General features: G+C 51.8%; 1 protein-coding gene and 1 long non-coding RNA gene across 8 annotated transcripts in view; one reads left to right on the forward strand and one right to left on the reverse strand.

The window, feature by feature from the left end:
* Window positions 1-10,235, reverse strand: part of LOC118024351 — a 52,987-nt gene extending 42,752 nt beyond the window's left edge. For 6 of the 7 annotated variants that reach the window (XR_004683094.1, XR_004683090.1, XR_004683092.1 and 3 more), the window contains exons 1-2: window positions 7,835-10,235; window positions 2,988-3,084 (exon numbers count right to left, since the gene is read on the reverse strand). This is a non-coding gene — a long non-coding RNA (uncharacterized LOC118024351). The remainder of the gene's footprint in view (window positions 1-2,987; window positions 3,085-7,834) is intronic. The other variant, XR_004683088.1, reaches the window with a different exon arrangement.
* CACNG1 (calcium voltage-gated channel auxiliary subunit gamma 1) lies at window positions 6,562-18,012 on the forward strand. The gene is made up of 4 exons (XM_035026218.1): window positions 6,562-6,832; window positions 16,008-16,082; window positions 17,017-17,154; window positions 17,255-18,012. Exons 1-4 carry the CDS (start codon window positions 6,598-6,600, stop codon window positions 17,479-17,481), a joined length of 675 nt encoding a protein of 224 aa, XP_034882109.1. The 5' UTR covers window positions 6,562-6,597; the 3' UTR covers window positions 17,482-18,012.
* The last annotated feature ends 764 nt before the right edge of the window (window positions 18,013-18,776 follow it).

Below are 18,776 nucleotides of genomic sequence, written 5' to 3' on the forward strand. Positions count from 1 at the left end.
GGAAGCAGCTTCATACCAAGTTCCTCTTGAAAGCCTGGGCTGCTTCATTCCACCAGACCTCACATTTAGCCACCCTCAGCCAGGCTAAATGTAACTCCTTCCTCTCTCTCAGAGCGTATCAGTTAGTAGGGCTGTGTAACAAATTACACCAGAACTTAGTGGCGTTAAACAACCATTAAATATGGTCATGGATTCTTATCTCTGCTTGACAGGGACAGGATCAGGATGGCTTATCTCTGCTCCACTGGTCTGGGGTCTTGGCTGGAAGACTCGATGGTTGGGGGCTGGAATCATCTGGAAACTTACTTGCTCACATGTCTGGCATTTGACACTGGCTATTGGCCAAGACTTCAGCAGCAGTTTTCAGCCTGAATGTCTACACATGGCTTCTCTGTGTGACCTGAGGTTCCTCATAGCATAGTGGTTGGGTCCAAGGGCCACTGTCCCCAGAGCAAGAGAGAAAGGTGGAAGTCTCAGAAGTCACTTCCACTGCACTTTAAGGGTGAAGACAGTCAAAAGCCTCCTTGAGTTGAAGGAGAGAAGAAATAGTCCACGGTTTTGACAAGAAGTGACAGGTTCTGGAAGAACATGTGGGCACAGAAATACTTCTGTGGCCATTTTTTGGAAAATGAAATCTCCCCTCCCCCCATCCCCATTTCTTGGATATCCTGCTTGGCTCTAGACTTCTTCTCCACCCACCAATCCTCCCTTCCATTCTCTGTCTCCACCGTGCCCTCTGGAACTCCCTGCAGCTCCACCTCCTGGGACACATGAAACCATCCTCTCTCCTAAGGACTCGCCTTCCCACTCCCCCAACCGCCCCACCCCCACCCCGTCCTTCTGGTGAAAGCTGTCCCTTCTTCTGCTAGGGTTCTCTGCCCAGGTTCCCAACATGACATTCCTGGCTGCTCAGCCCCATACTCAGTCCCGAGAGATGTGGGGGTTGCAAAAGGAGAAAGGGAATCCAAGGGACCTTAGGGTCTAGAAAAAGACCGGGGCCCATACACCTGATACAGATATTTTTAAACTTGCAGCTTCCAACAAAACTGCCAATACAACCTCAGGAACAGAAGTCTGTGGTCAGAGAAGGTTATGAACTCATGTCCTTGGACTCGTAATAGCAAGAAAGGGAAGTGAGGGGGATGCTGATGCCTCCAGACCATTATTCCTCCACCTTCCTGGAGAAAAGCCTTCTCTGAGGTCCTGGGGTAGACCACCCCGAGCTCCTTCTCCTCACTGTCATCTCTCAAACACCTTCCTGGCCACTCCTTCACATTCATCAGAGGCTTCACCTCTGCACCCCACATCCTGCCACCATCAACATCCATGGGGCCAACCACCCCAACTCCTTGGTCTCACAGTTCTCCTTCCTTCGCACCTCTAAAGACTTTTGTCTCCAACCTGGATCTTGGCAGCACCCCTGACCGTCCCCCCGCCCCCTGTAATCTTCTGGGACAGCATCCTCCTCTCTGCCCACAGCTGCAAATGCTCCACTCCTTCTCTCCCTTACCACCACTCTACCTGTTCTCCAATCTCTCAAGCCCTCCAGGGCCTTGACTGCTCCATATTCTCCCAATACATCAACCTTCCTGGTTGCAGGGCCATCAAGAGTCATCATTCAAACTCATCCTTGCCAATGCCCTCCATTCCCTTGGTCCCTTTTCGTTCTACCTTTTCCCCCTGGAAGACCCCAACCCTCCTAATCTCACCTTCCACCTTCTCCTGCACCTGAGCTGCAAGGTGATGCCAGAGAAAATCAAGCAAATTGTAAATCAGCACATGTGTAGGAAGATAGTGACCTCCAAGGCCTCCAAGGATGTCCAAGTCCTAATCCCTGGAACCTGCAAATATGTCGTTTTACGTGGCAAGTGTGATTAAAGTAAGGATCTTGAGATGGGGAGCTGTTCCTGGATTAGCTGGGTGGACCCAGTGTCATCACAAGGGTCCATTTAAGGGAAAGAGGGAGGCGGCAGAGTCAGAGGAGACATGATGGCAGAAGCAGAGGTTAGCATAGCACCATCATGGGCCTCAAAGACAGAGGAGCTCTTGGTCCCCTGGGCTCACAGGATGGAATTGGGGGCAGCAAGCCTGATGCAACAGAGGGTCCGAATTGAACAGTGCAGGGAGGCGGATGAAGTGGTGGAAAGAGGTTGGACCAATTGCGTGGAACCGTGCTTTTTTATAGTATCTTAAGATCAAATGCCCAAGGCCATGGCGCAGCCTAATTAAGGCTGAGCTCAAAATTAGATCAGCACGTTGCCAGGGAAGACTTACTCAGCCCCCTCCCAGGTGTGCCCTGACCCCAGCTCCGAATGAGGTCCACCTATGGGAGATGTTTTCCTTCCTTCCCCTAGTTATGTCTGGTCTTTCTTGGGAAAAGAGCAGTCATTTGGGACAAACGAAAACTGGTTCATCTGGATAAGTAAAATATAGACAACTCCCGTTTAGCTGAGTGTGGCATATCTAAAGATTGTAGAAAATGTTGGATCTCAGGAGGCCGCTTCCTTTTGAACTTGACCACAGAGGTAACAATGATGCTCTCCTGGGGTGTCCCTCAGCATCTTGAAGCAAATTAGCCATTGGTCCAAGCTGTTCTGGGTCTGCCCCAGCTGCCATTTCTAATGTCCCTATGGCCTTAAACCACATAGAAAGGTCCTCTGGATCATCTGGGGGGGTAAATTATTTGAGTTTCTGTCCCCTTCTTTCAGTCCATCTGTCCACCCAGCCATCCATCAGTCATTCAGCAAATGTATATGAAGATCCACCCTGGACTCAAATGTGGGGGTGTTCTCTGAGGGCACCCAGAATGAGTATATGATACAGCCTCATTTTCTCTACCCTCCAGAAGCTTATTGCCCATCAGAGAAGCGGATCCATTTGTGGTCTGTAAGTAATAATAATATCACTAGCCATCCTGGATATGACTGCCTACTCTGTTAGCTCAGGTAACAAAATACCATAGACGGACTTAAACAACAGAAATGTACCTTCTCATGGTTCTGGAGGCTGCAAGTCTTAGATCAGGGTGCCAGCGTGGTTGGGTTCTGGGAAGAGCCCTCTTCCTGGGTTTCACCGCACCGAGTCCTCACGTGGCAGAGAAAAAGAAAGAACAAGCTGTCTGGTATCTCTTCCTTTAAGGACACTAATCCCATCACGGGCCCCATTCTCATGACCTCATCTAATACAATCACCTCCCAAAGGCCCCACCTCCAAATACCATCACACTGGGGTTTGGGCTTCAACTTCTGAATTGAGCGGTGGACATAATTCTGTCCACAGCACCTGGCACAGGCTAAGCTGGTAAAGAGCGTTATCCCTGATGCTTGCCAGCTCCCCAGCCAGACATCACTGCCCTCATTTAAGATGCAGGAGGGCAGCTTAGAGAGGCTGATGAGCCCAGCCCAGGACAGGGGAGCAGGCTCTGATCCGCGGCTGGCCACGCCATCCCTGGCAGGCTGGTTCCCCAGGGCGCCCTCCTCCCCCTTGCCCTGGAAAGGGGAGCCCCCCCCCCCCACAGCAGCTGCGGATATCTCCCAGCCCCAGCTCCCAGCAAACGCCAGCATCCACCGAGCCCCTTCCCCGGCCCAGCAAGGTTCTGGAGAGCCGCACATATGCCTGGAGGTGGCCTCAATGAGCAGAAAAGGTTTGGAGGAATTTTAGGAAACGGGGCTGGGGGGCTACGACTTATCTACAACCCCTGGAGTTGCCCACATGGGGCCGATTTACACAAAGACGACTTCAAGAGGAAGAGGCTATACATCTTTAATGCTCTGCTCCCTGGGGTGGAGGACTCAGGACCCCCCATGCTGCACAAGCCTGCCCCCCACTGAGGCCAGGAGGTTCACTGGAAACAGAGGCAGGGGGGCAGGGAGAGAAGGAGAGCGGAGATGAGGAAGGTTGAGGGCGGAGCTCTGGCAGATTTACCACCTGGATGGGGAGGCTGGTTTGCAACACGAAGGGTGAGCGGTAACTGCCCTCCGCCGGCCTGTGGCTTCGGACGGGAGGCCTCAGCTCAGCACTGGCGCTTGGTCACTGGGCAGGCCTGGCTTGGCGCATCCTCTCTCTAGGCTGCAGCTTCCTTTTCTCGGTCATGACGGGGTTCAGGGCACATTACTCCAAAATATGGCACCTTGGCATACTGAATAGTTTAGGTGGAAGGAATTCGAGGAACGGCAGGTGCCAGGACCCCCGCCCTGCCCGTCTGCCCTGAAGCAGGACCTGAGACCCTCAGGTGGGAGTTGTCCTCCCTCTACCCGGAGGAAAGGAGCTCCTGCATCCCCAGGACCCCAAGAGGGATCTAAATAGACCTCACTGTTTCCCCAATTTACTGCACTTAGTTCATAGCCTCTTGTTTTCCTGATATCTTTCACCAACTTTCTGCTCTTCATCCCACTGTGCATCCCAGTGCATAAAAACACAATGTGAGGGCGCCTGGGTGGCTCAGTTGGTTAAGCGACTGCCTTCGGCTCAGGTCATGATCCTGGAGTCCCGGGATCGAGTCCCACGTCGGGCTCCCTGCTCAGCAGGGAGTCTGCCTCTCTCTCTGATCCTCCCCCCTCTCATGCTCTCTCTCTCTATCTCATTCTCTCTCTCAAATAAATAAATAAAATCTTTAAAAAAAAAAAAAAAAAAAACACAGTGTGAACCGTTCCTTCGGGTCTTTGTTTCCCGAGCCAAGGCTCCTGTGTCATGGAAAACTTATAGCAAATAAGTGTGTATGCGTTTCTCTTGTGACAGGAGCCTGAGCTGAGAACTTAGAAGGGTAGAAGGAAAGGATACTTTTGCTCCCCCGTAGCCACAATAGATCCAGACCTCTCCTCCCATCTCCAACCATCACTTCAGAGTTTGGGCTCTGGGTTCTGAAACCTGGCTTCACCATTTGCCTGCTGTGTGACCTTGGACCAGTTGCTTCGTGTCTCTGAGCCTCTGTATCCTTATCTGTAAAATGGATGTCATAGTCTCAACTCACCTCATGGATTGGTGTGAAGTTTAAGGGCAATGATGTGGAAAGGCTTAGCACAGCACATGCTATATAGTAAACACTCACTCAAGATGCGCTGTTCCTATGATTATCGTTATTATTAACAGACTGTGATTCCAAGGCTGGATGCCTCTGAGTGTTTCTGCGCACACAGGAAGAGTATTTCTGTAAGCTGTGGCAACCTGAGGCCAGGATCTTGAAGCTCAAAACCCTGCCCAGCTCAGGGATCTATTCCTGGCCCCACATCAGCCTCTTGGATAGACCCCCAAAAAGACAACTGGTCAACTGATAAAGAAGAGATGCAGAACACAGGAGAGGTGCAGGGGCTCGAGCCCCGGGGGGCACATGGTCAGGCAGGACTCTCTGGGGTCCGTCCCAAACTGTCCTCTGTCCTCTGCTGGGTCCACACACCATCAGCCTCTTAATAGTCCTCTTAATAGTCAACCCACTGCTGTTCTTTTTTACTTAAATATATGTATTTTGTAAATGAAAACATAACTGGCAAATCTTGAATAGAAGTAAAACTGAAACAGTAAAATGAAACCAGAACTACAGTCAGGTCCAGCGGGATTCTTTGTCCTTTCCAGGCTATTCTTTGATTAGCAAGCATTGGAAAGGTGTCCGAGACTTACTAACCCCAAACGGAGCTTTCCTTCCGCACCCAGTTGGAGGGATGCGAGGAGAACTGAGAAGGAAAAAGCGGGGGCGCCTGGGTGGCTCAGTGGGTTAAGCGTCTGCCTTCGGCTCAGGTCATGATCTCGGGTCCTGTGATCGAGCCCCGTGTTGGGCTCCCTGCTCAGCGGGGAGTCTGCTTCTCCCTCTCCCTCTGCCCCCTCCCCCACACCGTGCACTCATTCTCTCTCTCAAATAAATAAAATCTTAAAAAAAAAAAAAAAAGCAAGCAAGAAAAGGAAACCGCGTTCCCACGCTGGGCACAGTGCTGGGTAATGCCAGGCCCAGGAGCCACCGGAAATCTTCCTGCAGTTCGGGGATGTGCTAGGGCTCCAGAGTTCCTGGCAGGGGATCCTCAAGATGTCCTTAGGCAGGATCCTGAGTCCCCCAAGCCTCCAGGACAAGGACCCACTCACACCCGCCCCACTGGTGAGAGCACCAGGCTGTGGCACCTGTGTCCCCCAGGGTCCCCTGCCCCCACCCAGCAGTGTCCCCTGCTCCTGCAGCCCAGAACAGGCAGATTCCCACACCCCTAGTGTCCCTGGGGCCTACCCCTCAGTGCCTCCCACTCAGGTATCCTGAGCTGCCAACTGTGGAGGTCTCAAGTCACCATCTAGAGCCTTCTCTCCTGGTCCCTCCTTGAGGTATTTCAGGTCCCAAGAGGGAAAAAAAGCTCTGAAACCTGAGGAGAAGCTATCCTTGGTGACACGCCTGAGATGTGCATTAATAGAAGCCTCCCTCAGGCCCCTGACACGTCTGGGCAGCTGCTCAGCCCCGTCTGGTGTCCCTCAGCCCCGAGGCCAGCCCCCTCTGGCTCAGCCGGACACACTAAACTTAGCTTCCACCCCCCAGCTCGATCATCGCCGCCACCTCCCCAGCCTGGCCACCACCTGCCTGGGAGACACCAGACCGTGGCCCAGGGCACCCACTCTTCCGCCACCACCATGTCCCAGACCCAAGCGCCGAAGGTCCGCACCACCCTCTTCTGCATCCTGGTGGGCGTCGTGCTGGCCTTGGTGGCCGTGGTGACCGACCACTGGGCCGTGCTGAGCCCCGAGGTGGAGCACCACAATGCTACCTGCGAGGCGGCCCACTTTGGCCTCTGGCGGATTTGCACCAAGCGAATTGTCATGCCTGACAGCAAGGACAAGACCTGCGGACCCATCACCCTGCCTGGGGGTAACGTACCCACTCTCCGATCCCATCCCCACCCCCTGCCCTTCCTCACCCCCCCGCCCCGGAAAAGGTGCCTGTGGGAAAGAGGGCAGGTGTCCCTGCCTCAGACCAGAAATGCCGCCCAGCCCTCTGTGCCCAGGGAGGAGGATCTGAAGTGCGTGTGTCATCCTGGAGGCCAGAGCCGGCTTGTAAACTGAGGGCGTTTGTCTCTGGCTATTTCCATCCTGCTGAGGCTCCCGGCTTTTCACCCCGAGCCCGGGGCTGCACAGGTGGGACCAGAGGCTCAGGAAAGAATCCGTGGCTCTACCAGACGAGAGGCTTGTGCTCTCCCCAGCACAGACAGGCTAAACGGCCCGAAGTCCTCGGGCTGAAGGGACACGTGTGGCGGGCACGCTCATTCCGCAGCCTCCAGGCTGGGCCTGAGACAGGATCAGCCACACAGTGTATACGGCGTAGGGCAAAATGGAAACGCAGGGCTCCTTGTGATTATTCTTAAGAGTTTCAAGAGGGCAACAGTGAAGCCTGGAGCCAAGTGTGGGGCCCTTGCCTGACTGCGGAGGCCACACACCGGTGAAGCAGGACCTGGTTGGAGACCTGCTTTTTGTCAGCACCATCACTCCTGTGCATTCTCCTAGCTCAGACCCCTTCAGAGCTGGGAAGCATGTCCTCCTGCTCAAATTTAAGTGCATTCCTCAATCCCCCCCCGCCCCATGGGACTGAACCGCACATCAAAGGTGAGCTCCTTGTCAGGAATACCTGGTAGGAGGGTGACCAGTCTATTCTGCAAATGAGGAGCCCTCCACATTCATAGCAGACAAAGCCCATGCTGAGGAAAGAGCCCTGTGTGGAGAATCAGAGGTCTGGGCTCCGTCATGCATGGCCCACGACCCCCCTCCCCCACTCCGCCCAGTGACTCTGGGGTCAACAAAGCCCATACAGCTTCTGCTGTCTCCTATAAAACCCAGTGCTTGGGCTCAGCAACATCAAGTCCCTTCCAGTGCTTACCAGTGTCAGTGTGAGGTGGTCGTGGACCAGGGTGAGTATAGTGACCCACCTGATTTTCAGAATCATTCCCTCTGTGAACAGACTGGGTGTTCCTTGAACCCTGCCTTTCAAGGAAGTCCGTGCTAAGTCCCCAGAGGTCTTGCAGTCTGTGTGTGGGACAAGGGAGCCCAAACTCCATTCCTCTACTTCTCTTCTTCCTCTTCTTTTCCCTCCTGCTGGCTCTAGAAAACTCCTGCCTTGCTCATTCCCGCTAGATACATGGAAGACTCATAAATACCCAGCTGTCTTAGAAACACTGAGTCCCCGGGCTGAGGGCTTTAACAGACATGGACATGTGCTTTTGAAGGGTATCACATAGCTCACAGGCCCACGCTCCTCAGCCAGGGCCGAGCACACCCGTAAACAAATGCATCGTCCAGCCAATTCCCACGGGCAGGGCAGGGCAGGGTGAGGCAGATTCTCTCTGGACCGTGCAAGGGAATGCACTGTTATGGTCCTGTCCACCTGTCCTCAGAAGCACCTGCCTTTTAAAGTCTGGTGAGTTTATAGAGCAGATGAGCAGGGAGGCGAGGCAAGTCCATACAAGGAAGAGACAAATGAGCAGGAGGTTAGCTGTAGAGGACCAGCAGGCATGGTTTGGCCTTGAGCCTGACCAGAGTCTATCTCTGTGCCTTCTTGCCCTGGTCCAGAGTGAATCCTCCCTCCCACACTTGCAAGCCCTGCCCTACCCCGCCGACAAGCTTTCGGGGAGATGTATTCTCTGGGAGACTGGGAGATGTATTCATTCCAAGCATTTTACAAAATGTGATCTGATTACCAAACTAACTGAGCAAAGACTTCAGTGGTCCCACATGACAAAGGAAACAGACTTTACAAAATTAAGTCACTCAACAACATGTTCCTGCCTTCCCTCTCCTTTCTCTGCAGATGGACACCTTTTTCCTTCCCCACCCACCTTTCCTGTGCTCTGTGGGATTACTCCTTGCTGCAGGGAGGAAGAGAGTTCATACATGTTCTCTCGTTTATTATTAACAGGAGTCATAACCACAAACCCAAATCTAGTACCATCTGCCAAATATTGTTTTCAGTGCCTTCCATATTTTTACTTTGAATGACATCAGAAGAAAGGGCAGAGTAAGAATCTCCAAAAACCCTCTTCTCCATAAAAACAATGAGAACTCTGGCAAAAATGGTCAGAATAAACTTTTTCAGAACGCTGGAAATTAACCAGTCTTGCAGCAATCCAGCGAGGGCTTCTTTGAGAAAACTAGGTGAATCTCAGTAAGAATGGTGGAGTTTTGTGGTGCTTTAACTTGCTCTATTCCTGTTCCCCCCTCCCCAACTCTGTCATAGCCTTGAAAACCAACAGCCTGCAAACAGTGAAAATTTAGCAGCCTGGCAGCCCCCAAAGGGGACGGATGGGACCAGATCTCTTTCAAAGCCTCATTCCCAGAGAATTGTCATTATTTGATCTGTCTGGTGGTTTCCTGGAAGTCCCCACTTGCAAGGCTGTCTTTATTTGACCTGACGCTGAGCTCACTCAGTGGAAACAGTCTTTTTCCCAGGGGTCATTTGTCAAAAACAATGAGAAACAATCACTTAATAGCACAGCTCCTGAGGCAGTATGCAACAGTCAGGGCAAACAATAGGCCAACCCAAAAAGCTAGAGAATGAGATGTCCATAGGTGGCTTTGAAAAGCTCCAACATATTCTGGAGAATTTAGGCCTTGTGCATGCAGAGCGCTGTATGGTATATAAGGAAAGGCCTGAAAAGGCCCTAAGCTCTCACCTTGGGCTGATCTTGAGGCTGTGGGCAAGCAGAAAATGAAGGCTAAGGCAGAAATGTAGGATGTTTGGTGGAGTGCTTAGCTCTCTGCTTAGCACAGAGCCCCTCAGTAAAGACTGGGAGGTGTATTCATTCCAAGCATTTTACAAAATGTGATCTGATTACCAAACTAACTGAGCAAAGACTTCAGTGGTCCCACATGACAAAGGAAACAGACTTTACAAAATTAAGTCACTCAACAAACAATGACAAACAGCAACAAGAACAAACCCTAGGGAAAGGTGGGACTCTGATTTCCAGAGTTGCTCATTATATTGCTTAAATATTCCAGCTTTAAATATAAATTTTAAGTTAAAAAAAAAATCACAAGACATACAAAGAAGTAAAACAGTATGGCCCATACATAAGGGGGATAAAACCAATCAATAGATCCTTAAGAAAGCCCAGATATTGGACTTACAGATTTTAAATCAGCTTTTTTAGATACGTTCGAAGAACTAAAAAAAAGTCTAAACAACTAAAGATGAGAATGATGTCTCACGATAGAGATTATCAATAAAGAGATAGAAATTATTGTAAAAGGACCTAATAGTGTGAGTCAGGCCCTGTGTTGCACTCTGCGCTGGGCATGGAGCCACTTAAAAAAAAATACTTTGGGGCGCCTGGGTGGCACAGTTGGTTAAGTGTCCAGCTCTTGGTTTTGGCTCAGGTCATGATCTCAGGGTCATGAGATCAAGCCCCACATTGGGCTCCATGCTCAGCACAGAGTCTGCTTGAGATTCTCTCTCCATCTCCCTCTGCCCCTCCCACTTGTACTCTCTCTCTCTCAAATAAATAAATAAATCTTTAAAAAGAAAACACACACAAGAAAATAAAAGTACCTAATAGAAATTCTGGAGCTGAGAACTATAATAATTGAAATGGAAAATTCACTAGAAGTGTTCAATAGCAGATCTGAGCAGGTGCAAAAAAGAATAAGTGAACTTGAAGATAGATCAACTGAGATTAGCTAGTGTGAGGAATAGACAGGAAAAAAAAGAAGAAAAATGAACAGAGCCTCAGAGTCCTGTGTGATGGTATCAAAGATACAATATACACATAATGGTGGTCCCAGAAGGACAGGAGAGAGAAAGGAGCAGGAAGCAGAAAAGCAGAAAAATATGGCTGAAAAGTTTCCATTTTTGATGAAAAATATTAATCTACAAATCCATGGTGCTTAATGAATTCTAGTAGGATAAATCCACACCTAGACACATCATGATCAAAACTGCCAAAAGATAAAGACACAGATTCTTGGAAGCAGCAAAAAATGACTCATCACATACAAGCGATCTTACTAAGGTAGAATTTACAGCTGATATTTTTCCAGAAACCATGGAGGCCAGAAGGCAGAGGGTGACAAATAGAAATATATATATTCTCATCTAATCCTCACAAAACCCTCTATGAGGTCCATACTATTACCATCATCCCATCTCACAGATAAACGAAATGAGGCACAGAGAGGTTGAGTAACTTGACCAAGGTCACACAACTACCATGGCAGAGCAGCTAGAGTTCATATCCCTAAAAATCACCTTCTTGGTCACTACATTATACTAGTTACAACAACCCAGTAAGGAGGCTCTCATTCTTCAGGTGGTTCTCATTCTACTTGTGGGAAAACTGAGGCTCAGAGTAGCCTTCCCAAAGCTAACCTTCTCACAAGTTCAACACCCAAGTCTCAAATCCAGAGCCCCTGTTCTCTCCAGCCCACTGCCATACGGTATCCCCCACTGTACATACTGATCCAGGCAGACGCACAAGAGGCCAACTTTTGACATGACATGGTTTAGAAGAAGCTCGACCAGGACCTGGTTGAACAGAGACTTTTCAAAGTCCCATTCAGCCATAGAATGCTGGGGCCTCTGAGGACATAAATTGTCTAATTTGGTTTTTCCCACCGACCCAAAGAGGTTTAGAAGAACTGTCATGCAAAGATCAACATCTGAGGTCAATTCTAATGTCTTCAGAATAAGAGTAGGGTCTTCCCTCATTGTCAGGAGAGGTTGTCTGTCTGAGAGCCCAAGTGAATCACATCCCCTGCCCTTGGGTTGGACAGAATGTTGTCTCTCTCCAGCTCTGTCTCTTTAGGCTAAGGCAGCAGACTGCCCCAGTACCCTACTTCCCATATGGCTCATCCTCTCTTCCAGAACCTGGTGCAGGAACTGGAGCCATATGAAGGAACATCATATTATGGACCCCAAGAATTTCAGGGGCTCCCTTTCCCAACCACATGAGCTAATGTTAGAGACCCAGTCCATAACCAGACTTCTCCCCCTCCCCTGCCATTGAACAGCAATGCTCTGACCCTCTGGGCTGGGGTCTTGGGGATTTCTTCAACCCATTGGATAAAAGTCCTCAATCAGAGTGGTAGGGGGAGACAGAGCACAGAGAAACCACTATTGGGAGCATCAAGAACTTCTTTTACAAAAAGGGTGAAGACAGGGCACCTGGGTGGCTCAGTCGGTTAAGCGACTGCCTTCGGCTCAGGTCATGATCCTGGAGTCCTGGGATCGAGTCCCACGTCGAGCTCCCTGCTCAGCAGGGAGTCTGCTTCTCCCCCTGACCCTCCCCACTCTCATGCTCTCTCTATCTCATTCTCTCTCTCAAATAAATAAATAAAATCTTAAAAAAAAAAAGGGTGAAGACAGCCCTGCCGTTGATGCAAGTAACAAGTAAGCGAAATATTTTTTCCAACCCCAAAGTCACTAGCTCCCTTGGTTTTGTGTAAAACAAGGTATTTTTTGAAATATATTAAAGTCTGCATCAACCAGCACGGGGTACACTGCTACATTCTCAGTGATAACCCAGAAGCATCCCCTAATCGTATAAGTTACCCCAACTATCAGAGACAACCTGCATTAACTCAAGTTCAGGTTGGAGTTAAACACGCCTTCTGTTTTAGTTCTTTGAGACTGGCACAGTTAGATACAGTTCTGTGTAGTCGTTCCCTTACCCAGAATACTTGCTTAACCAGAATACTTGCTTAACCAGAATACTTGCTTAACCAGAATACTTGCTTAACCAGAATACTCCAACCCGAGTCAAGCTCAATAGCTGAGTTCACCATATTATTTTTAAAGATTTATTTTTATTAGAGAGAGAGAGAGAGTGCAGTGGGGAGGAGCAGAGGGAGAGGGAGAGTCTTAAGCAGACTCCACGCTGAATGCAGAGGCACACATGGGGCTCCGTCTCATGACCCCAAGATCATAACCTGAGCTGAAACCAAGAGTTGGACACTCAACTGACTGAGCCATGCAGGTGCCCCAAGTTCACCATATTTTTTAAGGAATAACCCTCTTAAGTTTTTAGACCACTGAGGCTTCTGTTTATGACAGACATTTCGGAAATACAGAAAAGTAGAAATACAAATATTAGAGTCACCATGAGCCATTTGCAGAGACAAAGGAGGCTGGAGGAACTTCCAACTTCCTGATTATTGGTCCCAGATCATCACCCCAACATTGGTATCTCCACTGACTTGATCCAGAGCACTTGTTTCTTCTGCCCGGTAAAGGGGCTATAATCCTTCAAGACCAAGCTCTAAGCCCTGAGCTTTGTGCAGCTGTAATGGAAGCCAGGGAATGGCATGGAAGGATATCTGAAAGGCAGAAGCAGGAAGGCTCAGAATCTCCACAGTTGTCACCGAGCTGTCACTGCCTCTCTCCTCCAAGCCCCTCGCCTGTGACTAAGTGGCCCACACCGGGCCCATCTCTGATGTCCTTCCTTTTTAAGTTGCTCTTGATGCTCAGTGTACCCAGAACCCCCAGACAAAGGGGCAGAAGCGAGGTCTGCCCACCTCAACAGGAGCAGTCTTGAGTGACACAGGCAGATGCCCGGCTTGATTTTTCCCGAATGAGCATCTTGTTGGTGCTGGACATGTCTGGAATGACACCTGGGTCTGACGTGCCCCCACCCCTGCTGGGGTCATCAGGGACCACAAAGGGGCTTGTGGTCTTCCATGGGCAGCCTTGGGGCCCTAGAGTAGATGTTACCCCCAGGCTCAGGGCAGAAGACGCTGGCCTTGCTCATGTGCTAAGTTCAAGAGAGGGGCGGGGTTGGCCCATCCATTCTCGCGCCCTACGTTCAGCCACATCAGATGAGACTTCCAGATGCCCTGTGTGGGAATCCCACCCACTGGGTGCCCCCCATCCCACACAATGTGCTATCATTTAATAGGGGAGGAGAGGGAGTAGGAGTGTCCCTGGGTCACTGAAGGGGAAAATCTCCCCCAGAAAATCCACAGGCTGGCTTCCCCAGACATGCAGCCTCCCACCACTGTCTGAGCTAAGACGGTTTTCATGCAAGCGGCGGTTTGTCGGGATGGAGCCCGCCACTCATCTCGGGGGGCTGACAAGGCAAACACTAACTACGTGTGTGAGAGGGGCTCAGCAGCCCAGAACTGCCAAACAGCCATGTTTTGGCCAGGCTCTGATGGGCCTTTTTCTCACGGCCCAGAGGCTTTTAACTCATCGGTTGCGAGTAGTCGGGGAGGCAGCTGACTGTGAAATATACCTGAATCCAGTCAATTCTTTTCAGACGGTTTTCAATGACAACCGAAATTGGCCCTTAAAGAATGAAACAGAAATGTTCCTTTGTCCAGAGGGAGACACACATGGAGACTTAACGACATCGCACAAGCCATTCAGAAGCAGTGATTCAAGAGAATCTATAGCTAATAATCTAACAAATAGAAGAGGGTTGCATTATGCTTTAAAATAGCACCGGAAGCTGTGAGAGAGAAAAGAGCAGCATTAATTCTGACATCACTGCTGGCAGTCAGACACCCCAGGTAACTCTGCTCAAAAGGAAAGTGATTTAAATATAGAAGCTCAAAGAGAAGGCTGTTTACCTCGCAGAACAGTCACTGCTGCGAACCCAGGCTCGTCCCCAGGGGTCATCTCCTTCTCCATCATGGGAGCTGAGCAAACCTGACACTGGGGGAGGGGAAAGGAGGGGCGGCCATAGGCTTCAGTGGCAATAAGATGATTTAGGTCAGACAGAAGAAAGCCTGCAACCCAATGAAAGCTGTGTCTTTGGCAACATCTCCGGCGCATTTCCAAAAGAAAGCAGGCATCAATAATCAGGATCATTGAAATACAGCCTGAAAGTGAAGAAACGAATGCATAACCTAGACGCCATCTAAACTAGGAGTGGAGGTGTTTCCTACTGAGGGTCATGGACCCACAGGAAGAAGAAATCAATGGAGGGCCTCACACAAATAAAAAGCAACCCAATTTAATTTTAAGAAACATAAAATAATATATATTTTAAAAACCCATTCAGCTACTTCCTAAAAACGGAGTAAAGAATATTAAACTGTACTCAATAAGCAGTAAGAATATCCTTCAGTTTTAAAGTATGGCAAGTTACAAGAGAAATTAAGGGAGAAAAACGGAAGAGAAATTATGCCTGAAATTGTGTTTAAAACCAGCATGAATTTCTTTGTTCTGAGTCCTTCCTCTGCGCCCCATCAAATCCAGATTTTTGGTCCTGCTGTTCACAGATCTTCTATGGCTTTCCTGGCACTGATCAGGTAGAACAAGCAGCTGACCAGAGGAGGGTTTGTCTGGCCACAGGTGTCAAGGGTCTGATGAAATGACATGATGATCACCCACATTTGGCCCTTGAATGGAAGTTCTCTACCCTGCACTCAAATCCATCCATTTGGCCCACTCAGAAAAGCTCTCTGTGGGGCATTTTAAGAGACCTGGAGCAGGGCTTCCCAAACTGGGTGAGCATCAGAGTCTTCTGGAAGCTTTTGAAATACATCACTTGCTTCCCAGTCACACCCAGTGCATCAGGATGGGCCCGGATACCGATAGGAAACACAGCCCTAGATTTTGGTATGACCAGGCTTTCTCAACCTCGGCCTTAATTCTATGCTGTGTGGGGCTGTCCTGTAGTTGTAGGATGATTAGCAGTATTCCTGGCCTCTATCCAGTACCCGCCAGTTACCCCTGCCAAACAGGTCTCCAGACCTTGCCCAACAAGTCCCAGGTGAGAACCACCCTCTGGTCCTTTGTTGACGCTGTTCCCTGCACCCCCTGAGAAACGAGTTGCTGAGCCTCAGTTACCCCATCTGCCTAATGGGCTCAATACCCACAGGGCTCTGGCCCTCTTGACTGAGTCAGCCTTTGCTTCCTAAAGATCTCCTAGCCTCTTATGAAAGCCCCTCATCCTGCTGAAATTTTGGTCTAAGCAGCGGAGAAAGATGTTTGTTTCGGCCCAGATTCGGGGTTTAGGGAAGGGAGGGCCAGTCCATGGGGCTATCACACCCACCCTCTCTTGGTGGAGCCTGCCAACCCTCTGGCTCAACTCATAGGCTGTCTCCCTCCTTTGCAGAGAAGAACTGTTCCTACTTCAGGCATTTTAACCCAGGCGAGACCTCAGAGATCTTCGAAGTCACTACTCAGAAAGGTGAGCAGGTGGGGGAAGGCAGGGAGGGTCAGGAAAAGTGACTCCTGGCCAGACTGCTGAGCCAGAAAACCATTTGGCACAAAAGCCCTGACTTCTCTGCGTGCAATGCAAAGCGGCTCCGGCCTGATGCTCTGCGCTCTGCGCCCGCAGCCCTGGGCGGCCGGGCCGTCCTGAGCTCTGGGTCCATCAGGCCTTGAGAGAGCCTGTAAGGAGAGGTTTCTGGGGAGGCCCCGCAATCGTCTTCCTGCCCAGCCCGAGGGAGGCCGGAGTGACGGGGAAAGGCAACAGCACCCCAACCCCCTGTGCTGGTCTTCGGGTCTGCTGGGGCAGCTGATCCCCCCCGTAGCCTATCGGTCCCCCCCCCCGGGGGGGCGTCAGGGGAGCCGCCCAGGGCTCTGGGAGCACGTGTGCCCCGGGGGCCTTCCGGGAAGCACCTGGGCGCGGTGCCGCCCCTGCCCAGGGTGTGGGCACGCACGCGTGCACGCTCGCTCGGGCAACCTACACGTGTGGTGCGGGTGCACACACACGATCACGCACGGGGCTCTGCAACAAGCCACACTTGCAGCAGCTGCCTGGAGCCCCAGGACAGCCCACCCCCCGCCCGAGCCCGCGCCCGGCGCCCTGGCTCGCAGGAAGAAGCTTTCTGTTCCAGAAAGGTCTGCGGCCACGTGGCTCCCGCCTGCTGCCAGGCCTCTGCCCGGTGGGCGAGAACCTGCAGCTCAGCGCCTACCCCCCGCCGGGCGTGGGAAGGGGGTCCTGTTGCCGTCCTGGCCCCACCCCTCCCCCCCGCCGTGTGACTCTGAGTGCGGGGTTTCACCTCGGACCCTCAGCGTGCTCCCCGGGCAATGGGCGCAGGGACGCGCGGCACCGGCCCTCGGGCCGCCGAGGGGCCGCCGCTGAGCCGCGCTGCGGCCCCCGCCCCCCTGTCCCGCAGAGTACAGCATCTCGGCCGCCGCCATCGCCATCTTCAGCCTCGGCTTCATCATCATGGGGACCAGCTGCGCGCTTCTGTCCTTCCGGAAGAAGCGGGATTACCTGCTGAGGCCGGCGTCCCTGTTCTACGCCTTCGCAGGTAGCCGGCCGGGCGGGGGGCAGGGACCGGGGACCCGAGCGGCCCCGGGGGTGGGCGGAGCTCTGGGCACAGGGCCCTGAAGGTCCCGCTCGGCCCGCAGGCCTGTGCGTCTTCGTGTCGGTGGAGGTGACGCGGCAGTCGGTGAAGCGCATGATCGACAGCGAGCACACCGTGTGGATCGGGTACTACTACTCCTGGTCCTTCGCCTGCGCCTGCGCCGCCTTCGTCCTCCTCTTCCTCGGCGGCCTGGCCCTCCTGCTCTTCTCCCTGCCTCGAATGCCCCAGAACCCCTGGGAGTCCTGCATGGACGCCGAGCCCGAGCACTAGCCCTCCCGGAGCGCCCGCGGGGCTTTGCCCTCAGGGAGCCGAGCCTGGCCCAGAACGTTCTGGAGAGGAGGCGGGAGTTTCACCTCTCCCCGGCCCCACCTACCCCACGACAGCCGCTGCTGCTTCCCTCTCTGAGCCCTTCTCTGGGCTGTGACAGGCTCCCCTGGGAATCCAGCAAGTGGACACGATCCACACCTGCCCAGGGTGGGAGGGAGACGGCAGGGGTGGCAGGTGCAGGGTGTCTGGTGGGGACCCCCTTCCCCTGGAGCTCCAGGTGGTCCTCGCTGAGCCAGTTGTCTTTGATAAGCTGGGTCCAGGTGTCCTCCGTGAGCCCTGTAGGGACCCTGTGCTCATTTATCAGTTCTGGGTGTTGCCTGTGTAAATAGCCAACCCCTCCCTCCTTCTCTGGGACAAGACACACCCTTTCCACTGAACTGAACGTGCCCCCCTTGGTTTCCAAGACACGTGAGGAGCATTTTTTCGCTGGGTAGAATCTGACTGTGTTTGAAATAAAAGCTCTTTGAAAACTTACTTTGCCCTTGCACCTTCCATACAAATTGCTTGGAGTCCTGACCTCGGATGGCCCAGGGGCCCCATGACCCTGAAGGAGGAAGAAAAGCAGGTGTCCCGGTCCCCCCCGCTGCGTGTGTTGAGGACTTTTGTAGGGAGGTGTGGGGATGAGGCGGGGGGGGGGGGGTGATGGGGTAATGGGGTCCTGTTTACCAATAAGACTTAGAGGTTCTGGATTCCAGCTTCGATCGCTGGGCCTGGGATTTTCTTTGGGAGAAACCAGAGACCATCTGGCAAGGCAAGGGTGTTAAAAAGAAGGAGGGGTTCTTCCCAGAGCCCCAGCGCGCTGGCCTCCCAAGTGCTAAGAGCACTCAAGCAGTGGAACTACACGGTCTTATTTCAGATGCTGGATTTTTGTTGCAGGGAACATCAGGAAGCTGCGCTTAGCAGTTAGACACTTAGGGCCCCCCACCCCACCCCCCGGAGTGTCGTAAATTACACTTTCTACCTTCCGAAACCGTCCTGGTAAGTCAGACCTGGGGTTAGCGCTCAGTCCTCTGCAGCTGGGGTTGCAAACTACAGCCCGTGAGCCAAACCTGGCCCGCCGTCTGCTGTGATACAGTCCACAGGCTATGAATGGTTTTTACTATTCCAAATGGTTTTTAAAAAGCAAAAGAAGAATATTTTATGATATTTGGAAAGTATTTCCATTTCAGTGTCCGTAAGTAAAGTTTCACTGGAACTGTCAAAGAAAAAGACACTCAAGGGCACCTGGGTGGCTCAGT

Source organism: Mirounga leonina, unplaced genomic scaffold (assembly GCF_011800145.1).
Source record: "Mirounga leonina isolate KUSES-001 unplaced genomic scaffold, KU_Mleo_1.0 Mir_197, whole genome shotgun sequence".
Taxonomy (NCBI): domain Eukaryota; kingdom Metazoa; phylum Chordata; class Mammalia; order Carnivora; family Phocidae; genus Mirounga; species Mirounga leonina.

Excerpts from the sequence above, each read along its gene's own strand:
- CACNG1 (XM_035026218.1), top strand. The coding sequence starts at position 6,598 with ATGTCCCAGACCCAAGCGCCGAAGGTCCGCACCACCCTCTTCTGCATC. Across the intron at positions 6,833-16,007 it reads ACCCATCACCCTGCCTGGGG|AGAAGAACTGTTCCTACTTC; the intron begins GTAACGTACCCA and ends CCTCCTTTGCAG. Across the intron at positions 17,155-17,254 it reads CCTGTTCTACGCCTTCGCAG|GCCTGTGCGTCTTCGTGTCG; the intron begins GTAGCCGGCCGG and ends CTCGGCCCGCAG.